General features: G+C 61.5%; 1 protein-coding gene across 1 annotated transcript in view; it reads right to left on the bottom strand.

Moving 5' to 3' along the window:
* Window positions 1–9,901, bottom strand: part of ARAP3 (ArfGAP with RhoGAP domain, ankyrin repeat and PH domain 3) — a gene marked incomplete at its 5' end in the record, with an annotated part of 19,472 nt that overhangs the window by 7,597 nt on the left and 1,974 nt on the right. Inside the window, 13 exons of the mRNA XM_035889133.1 lie at window positions 3–216; window positions 296–427; window positions 693–855; window positions 1,089–1,271; window positions 1,431–1,516; window positions 1,636–1,835; window positions 1,923–2,029; window positions 2,872–3,059; window positions 3,272–3,392; window positions 4,130–4,199; window positions 4,452–4,721; window positions 9,637–9,707; window positions 9,860–9,879. Coding sequence (XP_035745026.1) covers window positions 3–216; window positions 296–427; window positions 693–855; window positions 1,089–1,271; window positions 1,431–1,516; window positions 1,636–1,835; window positions 1,923–2,029; window positions 2,872–3,059; window positions 3,272–3,392; window positions 4,130–4,199; window positions 4,452–4,721; window positions 9,637–9,707; window positions 9,860–9,879 — 1,825 coding nt within the window. The remainder of the gene's footprint in view (window positions 1–2; window positions 217–295; window positions 428–692; window positions 856–1,088; window positions 1,272–1,430; window positions 1,517–1,635; window positions 1,836–1,922; window positions 2,030–2,871; window positions 3,060–3,271; window positions 3,393–4,129; window positions 4,200–4,451; window positions 4,722–9,636; window positions 9,708–9,859; window positions 9,880–9,901) is intronic.

The following is a 9,901-nucleotide window of genomic DNA, read 5'->3' as shown; positions in this document are numbered from 1 at the left end:
ACCGCCCGCCCTCGCCCTCCGTGTGCCCACAGGGCGTGCAGCGGGGGCACGGCTGGGGGTACCTTTCGGTGGGGCTGGGGCTGGTGAGCGCCTGGGCTTTGCTCACGCCCAGGGAGATGAGGTCCCCGCTCTCGATGTGGCCCAGGGGCTGGGTGCATTTCTCCGTCTCGAAGAAGAGCAGGGCTCTCTCCAGGGAGCACCACGTGCGCTGGAAGTCTGTGGGACCGGGGGGGTCGGCTCAGCAGCGCTGGGGTGGGCACCCCACCGGCTGCCCTCCTGCGCTCCCCATGCTTACCCTCTTTGCTCTTCTTGGCACCTGGGAGCTTGGGGGGGGCCATGGCCCGGTACAGGTACCCGCTGTGCGTCACCGGCTGCGTGATCTCGTTGTAGACACCCTCCGGACCTGGCTCCCGTGCCCGGGGGCTCCCTGTGGGGAATGGTGCTGAGAGTGGGATGGGAGCAGGCACCCACCAAAACATGGGTAGCAGGGGGCAGGGTGACCCCCCTCATGCAAGAGGGCGTGCCAGGCATGGGGGTCCTGAGAATGGACTCCAGAGGATCCCGCTGCCTTGCCCCATCCCAAAAGAGGAGTGCAGTGGGGCAGGAGCCTGATGCCTTGGCTGTCCCCAGTGGTGGTGGGAAGGGTGAAGCGCCCCCATCACAGCCAGATGGGGCTCAAGGGTCCTCGTTACCTGAATGGTTCCTGGGCCTTTTGCTCTCCGGTCCCCACCAAAGGTCGGCCCCAGGGGCCCCCTCGTAGGCAGTGGGGTCAGCCGCCAGCCCAGCCTCTGAGGACGAGAAGAACTGCAGGACGGTCTTGAGCAGGGCTGGTCCTGCCACCGCAGCACACAGTGCCTGGGACGAGACAGGAGCCTTTAGGGACCACGTCCCAGCTCACGGAGACCCCCAGCCCGCTGCCAGGGGTGCTCGAAGGCAGGCATGGTGGGGCACGCCTCCCACCCCAGCGGCCTGGCACAGGGGGTGCAAGTGCCCACCGTCAAGCAGGAGGTGTTGGCATCTCAGCCCCAGAGCTCTGGGGTGGTTCCCAGCACCCCCTCGTCCTGCCTGCACCCCAAGGTGGTCCCTACCTGGAGTACTTCCTCCTGAGTGGCGTAGTGGGGATGGGGCAGGCGGTACCGACCCTCTCGGTACTTGCGGGAGATGAAGTCCCGTCTCTGCTCAGGGCTGGCATCCGGGTAGAGGGCTTCGGCGGCAGGGAGGTGGGCGGCCCAAAACCGGTTGGCTCGGTCATTTCCCAGCATAATGAAGAGCTGCAGGAAGAGTCCCACGGTCACGGAGAGCACCAAGGCCAGCCGGGAGGAGCAGGATGCCTGGTGTCCCTGCATCCCAGGGGAGACCGTGGGGCTGCTGCCCTGCCCGGAGAAGCAGCCTGGCCCCTGCGTATGCCGTGCCAGCCCCGGTGCCTCTACCTGCACGATTTCATTGGACCAGACGCTGGTGTCAAGCTTCAGACTTTGCACCTTGGATATGTTGGAGCCCAGGCTGCGATGCTGGCCTGCAGGAGAGTGAGCACCCCTTGATCCACCCAAGTTGCCCCCACACCCCAGCCAGCCCAGGCAGGCCCAGCCCATGCCCGCCGGGACCCCCACGTGCCCCCCGGGGAGATGTACTGGCCTGCACACTGCTTGCAGATGACCACGCACAGGTTGATGGACGCCCAGTCGGGGCTCTGAGCCCAGCAGTCTGCACAGTATTTGTTGGCTTTGTTGGACCAGATCTTCTCCGCCACCTCGTAGTCGTAGAGCATCTCGGCTATGGCCTCCTGCAGGGCCTCCCTCCCCTCCCGCTTCTCCCGCTCCGACTCCGCCACAAAGCTACGACCACCAGCACAGCCAAAACTCAGGGGTCTGGAGGAACCAGCACCCGGCTCCAGCACCCGGCTGCTCCCCCCGCCCGGGTACCTGAATATTTTGAAGGGGGTGATGAGCTCGAAGCTGCGGTTCTTGGCTTCGCGGATGGTAGAGCCACGCATCTCAATCAAGCAGATGCCGATGCCCATTTTAAAGAACTGCGATTCGGAGTGACACCAGTGTTGGCTCTGCAGCACTGCGGCCGTGGCCAACCCAGCACCCTGGCCATGCCTGTGATGCTGGGGCCCCAGTCAGGAGCCCCCGCTCCCATCACTGCTCTGCTTTGGCCGGGCAGACCTGTTACCCCGCCACATGTCAGCATCCCCATGTGGGCTGAAGTAAAGTGTCCGGCGAGTACGTTACAGCTTAAAATGAAAGGCAAGTTCTGCCCACAGCCCCCAGAACCCGGCCTTTCACACCCCTCTGCGCCAGGGGTTTGAGTCCATGCTGAGCCAGGCACGTTTATAAAGCAATATCAACTCGAGCGAAACCCGCAGGGGTTGGAGCTCCAGGCCAACTGGCAACTGGAAAAGGATCAGGGGTGCTGAGAAAATTTGGCAGGCGGGGATTTCCATGGGCAGGGCGCAATGGGTGGGCAGAGACCCAATGCCCCCTGTGGGGCGAGCCCACGTCACAGCAAGTACGCTCGACGGTGATTTCGTGGTCATCGAGGCCCCTGCCCTGTGATGGATTGGGACGCTTTGGTGTGACTAAGACCCAAGCGCCGGGCAGAGGTGAGGATAATTTGGTGGTAGCGAGGAGATTGGGGGGGGGGATCCGCTCCTGGCAGTCCCTGCGTCTCCAAGCCCAGGCTCCCACCACAGCTGCCCTGCGCAGCATCTCCACCTTCCCGCTCCCCCATTCCCTTTCTCCTGCCCGTCCTTTTCCTCTCTACTCTCCCTTTGGCACCAACCCCGGCTGAGCTCCCTCCATCCCTCTCACCCCCATCCACCATCGGCACAGCTTCCATGCCAGCGGGGCGTCTGGTCCGGCCACGAACCTGCTCGCTCTTGTACAGCCACATCTCGGGCAGGCTCAGGGCTGCAAACACCTTGGACTTCTGGCCCTTCAGCTCCAGGGTGCCCGACTTCTGGCAGTGAGCGGTGTTGGCGGGCCGGGGCCGGGACCCCACCAGGCGCTGGTCTGTCACCTTCTTCTGCAGCGTGGAGCACCACTCATTCCTCTGGGCTGGGGACCAGGCATGAGGGAGCAGGTCTGAGCCCTTTCCAACAGCCCCGACATGGGGCAGAGCACCCAGGCAGGGGAGCAGTCCCCTGGGACATCGTGGCCAGATGTTTTGGGGATGGGGTGAGAGCTGCCCCTGGGATGCTCTGGCTGAGGGAGGGAGGCTGGGCCGGTTCCTTGGGGACTGGTGGGCCCTGGCCCGGGTCTTCACCTACCCTCATTCTCGGCGCGGAAGACAAAGATCCGGTGGCTGGTGAAAACCTGGAACTTGTTGTCCTTGGTGGAGCGAGCCATCTCGATCACAGACAGCGGGATCACCCCCTTGGGGTAGGGGTCCTGGAACGAGCCCCAGGCAGGGTCACCCCCCTTTGCCCTTCTGGTGGGGCACCTCCAAACCCTCCACCCTTGCCAGGCACGCTGCTGCCATAACCATAGGGGTAAGGGGATGGGGCAGGGATGCCTGCAAGCTCCTGCAATAGTGGCTGCGCCGGGGCCATGCATGGGACCTGTTTCTGCTTGGGTGCGACCGATGTGAGGCCAGCCCCTGTGCTGTGGGACTGGGGCAGCAGTGCCAGTCCCCCCAGGCATGGCAGGTACCTGCACCCCTAAAAGGACACCGAAGAAGGACGAGAGGACATGGGACAGGCAAGTGTTGCATGCACCTAACCCACAGCGCTGGCGCCCACAGCGAGAAAAGCTGCGTGCAGCCCGTCCTCCCCACGTCCCCCAGGTGCTTGGCTGGGTGCTGCCTCGTAGCAGAGCCCGGAGGACACCAGCAGGAGCTGAGGATTCGGGTAGGGATGGGTCCATGGCTGGGACCCAGAAATTCCCCGTTTGCGGTCTGCCCCAGGGCTCACGAGCCAGCGGGATGCCCCGCGCCTGCTCCCTGTTGGCGGAGGGACCCTTGCTTCCCCGGGGTGAGGCTGTGTTCAGAGCCCCCCAGGGCCACGGCTGCTCCACCCTGGACGTGGTAAAGCAGTGCTGGCTCCTTACAGAAGGACGAGGGGAGGCAAAGGGGATATGGCAGCTCACAGGGTATGAAGGCAACCCGCCCGCATCCTGCCCCTCCGCACCTTCTCACTGCTGAAGTACATCAGGTTCTTCCCGTCGAAACGGACGTAGCGCCTCTGGAAGACGTAGTTCCTGTTGGGATGGCAGAAAAACAGGGATGTTGGGAAGGGGACGGTCGGTCCCCCCGAGGACCCCGCATCTGCTCACGGACCCCTCCTTTTCCCCCAGGGTGGCTGCACAGAGACCCTTGCGGCACGGCCGGGGCACCCAAGAGGGTTGTCCTCCTGTGGGGAGGTCTGGCTGCCCTGGCAGCACGGTGACCAGTGTCCCCACCTCACCGGCCTTGCCCGAGGGGGCTTTACTGTCCCACGGGTGGGCACGTACCCCTGCAGGGGGAGCTTGTCCAGCCAGCCGCTGAGCATGGTGGGCCGGGGCTCGGAGAGCGACGTGAAGCTGGCGTAAGGGGAGATGGTGAGGTCGTCCAGGACCTCATCCGGGTAGAGGTGGGCTGGCAGGCTGAACGGGGCGCTCTCGGCCCGCGGTGCCTCCACGGTGGAGTACCCCTCTGTGTCGTTCTGGACGATGCGGTCTATGAGCCGGGAGCGGGTCTCCTCATCCTCGCTCCTCCCCTCGCTGCTGCACTCGCTGCTCGTCCTGCGAGAAATGGGGCTGCGAGGGCTGCCCGGCTGCGGCAGCGCTGCTGCTCTCCCTGTGGGGTCCCCACTCAATGCCAGACTATTTCATAGAATCACAGAATGTTTTGGGTTGGAAGGGACCCCCAGAGGCCACCCAGCCCAACCCCCCTGCAGGAGCAGGGACACCTTGAACCAGACCAGGTTGCTCACAGCCCCGTCCAACCTGACCTGGAATGTTCCCAGGGATGGGGCCTCCACCCCCTCTCTGGGCAACCCCTACCAGGGTTTCATCACCCTCATTGTAAAGAATGTCTTCCTTAGATGCAGTCTAAACCTACCCTGGTTTAGTTTAAAGCCATCCCCCCTTGTCCTGTCACAGCTGGCCCTACTAAAAAGCTTGTCCCCCCCTTTCCTCTGGGCCCCCTTTAAGCCCTGACCGGCCGCACTCAGCTCTGCCCGCAGCCTTCTCTTTTCCAGGCTGAACACCCCCAACTCTCCCAGCCTGGCCTCACAGGAGAGGGGCTCCAGCCCTCGGATCATTTTAGTAGCCCCTCGGATCATTTTAGTAGCCCTCCTCTGGGCTCCCCTATTTGGGGATGTCTCACAACGCTCCTGGTCCCATCCTGAGCTCCTTGGGGCACCCAGGGTGCTTGCATCTCCATGAGCAGGGTGGGAGGACTCGGTACTTACGAGCCCCATGGCCACCAGCAGCCTGAGGCTTGGGCAAGGCTGGGGGGCGAGCTGGCAAAATGGGCTTCCCCACCTCGGGCAACGCCACACAGGCCACCACAGAGCTCCAAACCCCTGGTGTCCCCTCCTTCCCCTCTCCACAGCACCAGCAGCAAACTGAAGCCAGGCAGCTCCTCAGTCCCACATCCCTCTCCCTGCCCCACAGCTACGTCCTCACCGGGGGCCCCGCTCCCTCCGCCAGCGCCTGTGGCACCGGCAAAGTCCTTCTGCTACGATGCCCTCCCGCCTGCTCTTGCGTCCAGCCAAAATGTTTTGCAAAGGGACCGGGATGGACAGATGGGCCGGTGGAGCTCCTGCATCCATCTCCTTTTCTTGGGAAGCCAGGCTAAACCCCCCAGCCCGGCCCGGTGAGACAATCCAGCCGTAACAATCAAAGGAAATCATAAAAATAAACTGCTAAGCCTGCCCCTTCCCTTTAGCCCTCTCAGCCAGGCAGTTTTCTCTCCCCAAAAGGGAAATGTGCTGGAAAATGTCGGATGGTCCCAGGAGCTCAGCAATAGGGATGGGCAGAAAGGGAGTCAGGGCAGCCGGGACACCCCAGCACCAGGAGAGCACCCGTGCCACTGGGTCGCTCATGGCATCCAGAGCTGGGATGAAGAAAAGGCTCCAAGAAAGGCAACGAGGATGGTCCAAGCACGGTCACAGCTTCTGGCTGAGGAGCACCTGGGCAAGCTGGGCGTTGCCTGCAGGGTAGGTTTCTGAAGTCGTGAGCTGCATGAGGAGGGCAGGAGGGCATCTCCCGGCCACCCCTGCTTCAGTCACAGCAGCTGGGTGACATCAGGTAAAGCCAACAGGAGCAAGGTGCAGAACCACATGGGAAAGAAGCGGCTGAACCTGTGGGACCCCTTGCCATGCGGTGTTGTGGAAGGAGAAATTTATGGAGGAGAAACCCACTGAGGGGTACTGAATATGAAGAAACCATCTCCAGCTCAAGTCCACGTGCTAGAAATGCTTTTGGACAAGGGGAAAGACCCCAAACACCTCCCCTCATCATAAACTCTCCAAACACCTGGTTTTGGGCACTTGCCTCATCGTAGGAGCCAAGGCAGTGCATGGACCTGTGCTTTGACCCTGGACAGGCACCTCAGTGGTTGGACTTGATGATCTTAAAGGTCTTTTCCAACCTAAACGATTCTGTGATTCTTCATCAGACATCGGATGTCCCTGAACCGTGCGGGACAGAAGCAAGACCTGAAGCCTGGCCTGGGAGGATGTTATCTCGGAGCCACCCAGGCTAGGGGTTGGCTCCGGAGAAGTGGGATGGTGTATGGGGCTGAGGAGGTGGGTGGAGAGGGAAAATGGCTTGTTTGACTCCAGTGTCTGCAAGAAAGACAAGAGATGGCCATGGGCGGCTTGGAGGGTCAGAGCACAGCGGAAACTGCTGTTTAATGAGCGTAACACAGCCTTTGGTGGGGCGATTCATCTGGCTGGGGTCCCACCCTGGTGTCCAGCTTCTCCATGAGGGACTGGCCAGGGAGTGGGGTGGGCTGGAGGACTCTATGTTGTAGGTGGACATCAGCCTTGAGTGCCAGAGCAGAGTGGGAGACTGAATGAGTCAGGGCAAGAGAAAAAGGGGAAAAAATCTGTGGCAGCCCCTTCCTGAGCAATGATTTACAGCCACTGAAGCCACAAAGAGCTGGAGGACAAGCGGCATCCGGCAGGAAGCCCACGGGTCTCTCCCAGGAGTGTGCCAAGACCCAAGCCAGCTCCTGGCTCTGCCCTTGAGGACAGATTTGGTAGAGGAAGCCTCCAAGCAACAAGTCTGCAAAGACCAAGTCTGCAAGACCCTTTTCAGCTGGTGTTAGGCAGTGAAGACCACTAAGCTTCGAGCCAAATGAGTCCGCAGGGAGAGGAGAGGGTATTTCCAGGTCAGCTGAGCCTGGAGGGTGATGCCTGAGGTGCACCAAGTTGGGTCAGTCTCAGCCTGGCAGTGCTCATGTGGGAGAGCTGGTGGAGGATGGAGGATGGGTGATGGAAGAAAGGGATCTGCTGCTGGTGAAGGGAGCAAGGAGCAGCTGATGGACCTTCGTTACTTCAACTGGGGGTTATGGGCCAGACAATCAACCTGTGAGTGGGCACCTGGAGGTAGGTAGGGAGGTAAGGAAGAAGCTGCCAAGGATGCACCATTCCCAGTGTTTCTTTTCCTGCAGGGAGGATGCCCTGAGGCGTGGAGAGAAGCAGTCCGGGTAGGAATCTGCCCGAGGATCATCTCATCACGGGTCTCGATGCAATCCAGGGCAGGGTCCCACCATCCTCACCATGATGCCTGACCCAATCCCCCAAGCTCCACGGGGTGACACAAGCACTGCTGTGCCTCCGTCCCTCTCCGCTGAGGCTGATGTCTGGGTGGGGCAGACGTTGTTCCCCGCACCAGCATTTCAGAGCGCTGAGCATCACCAGCTTGGATGAAGGTGCTCAGCGTCAGAGCGGGCAAATCCCACCCCGTACTCCAGGCCCTGCTGGACCCTCAGAGACCCAGCCCCCATTTTAAGGGGAATTTTGCATTCCTCTTCCTCTTTTCTGAGGATATCTCATTGCTGGCCGAGATGGCTCTGCCCATCGCTAACGCTGGCGCTCACTGCCCAGACCCCAATTCCAGACAAAACTCCCCCGGAATGGGGCAAGAGGAGGTATCTCAGGTAGGAGGAAGATATTGTGCCAAAGGGGCAGGAGGGCCTCTCTGAAGTTTGGGATTGGGAAATATTTCCCATAACGAGTGGGTTGGCAGCCTGTGGGAGATGATAGAACAGAACCATAGAACGCTTTGGGTTGGAAGGACCTTTAGGGGCCACCTAGCCCTACCGCCCCCAGTGAGCAGGGACATCTTCAACCAGATCAGGCTGCTAAGATGCTCGCGTCGTCCCCAACGACCAGGGGCCAGTCAGCAGGGTGAGGAACTGGCTGAACTGGAGAAACACCAGTGTTGAAGAGGAGGTTGGGGAGGTCCCACAGAGGCAGGGGACAGGGCTGGCCGGCAGCGGCTCGGTGGCGGAGCAGGAGCCCATAGCTCTGCTCCCAGGGGATGGTGGTTGGACTGGCGGGGTCTGGGGGGGAAAGCATTGGAGCAGTTGGCTGATGGGGTCCATGAGCACATGGCAAAAAGTCTTCAAAGGCGAAAAGCTCAGCTTCCCACACCCCGACAACCTTAGTGCTCAGGCTGGGAGAACAAAACCTGTGAGCCTGTGATGCTCTGCTGATGGTCGCATCCTGTCTCTTCTCAGCAAGACCAGGCTGCAAAGTCCCTGGTGGGTCCAGGGCTCCAAGTGCTTATGCCCTTGGGATGCTTTGGATCCCAGTGCTCTACAGGCCACTGGAGGGAGATCACGACCCACAGGCCAGCATCCAACTGTGGGTTCAGAGGCTCCATGGCAGATTTTAGTGTTTATGTTTACAAAACTCCCATCCCCAGGTACTTGCAGTTCCCCACCCATGCCCCATGCTGGCTCTCCTCTGGCTGCCATGTGTCCCACACCCGGAGCAGGGGATGGGCTGGACCGACCAACACCGGGGCCAGAAAAGCAGGGGCATGGGGATGCACTGGCTGGCAAGGCCACGGGCAGAGCTGAAGGACACAGAGCTGCATCACCTCCTCCTCTCTAAGCAACACAGGAAAAGGAACCCTCCCCGTCCGAAATGGGAAGAGCAGCTTTCCTTCCTCTTTCTGAGATGCTATCAAGAGTTATGGAAAGTATATTTCAAAAGTATTTTAAAGGTGCCCCTCACAATCTCCCTGTCCACCGCAGTGCAACAGATCAGCAAATGCTGATCTGATGATGCTGAAGGTCGCGTATCCCTTCATCTGGAGCTTGGAGCCATCCCAGTTCTGAGCAATCCCTGTCCCCCGTGGTGTTTCCCTGCTCCCAGCAGCCAAATCCAGGCTCTGCCCGGGGTGCGGGGGCCCAGTGTCACTGGCACTGCCCCAGCTGTACACCCAGAGCATCCGTTGGCAAGCTCTGTCCCCCCGAGGGCCACCCACCAGCATGGCTCCTTCTCATCCCTGAGTCCATCGGCTTTTCCTGAGACTGCTGCCCTGATCCCAGACACTCCTTATCGGCTTTAGGGTGGGGGAAGAGCCCCCAGCGCCTCTCAGGCTGTCCCCAGGGGTGTCCCTTGTCCCCCTGGCATGCAAACCCCAGGCCCTGAGCCCAGCCCAGCCCCTGCAGCCTGGAGGAGGTGGCACCTACCTGCACGCTTCTCGCTCCAGGTCCAGCTCAGACACTGCCTCGTAGTTCTGATCGGAGGAGATGCCAACACCCTGGGGGGAGAGATTGGTCACATCGCCTCTGCCCGCTGCCCTCCCCAAACTCCCCACCCTGCCTGGCCCCGCTGCATGGGGGGCTCAGCCTCTGCCCCCCACCCCAGCAGCGGCGCTCAGCCGGGCGCTGCCGGGTCTCACCGCGGTCTCACCAGCTGCAGCCGGTGGGACGCTAAGGGACAGCAGGGGCCAGC

The sequence above is a fragment of the Egretta garzetta genome, unplaced genomic scaffold (assembly GCF_000687185.1).
Source record: "Egretta garzetta isolate BGI_Z169 unplaced genomic scaffold, ASM68718v1 scaffold60, whole genome shotgun sequence".
In the NCBI taxonomy this organism is placed as follows: Eukaryota; Metazoa; Chordata; class Aves; order Pelecaniformes; family Ardeidae; genus Egretta; species Egretta garzetta.
This window is presented reverse-complemented; position numbering and strand designations above follow the sequence as displayed.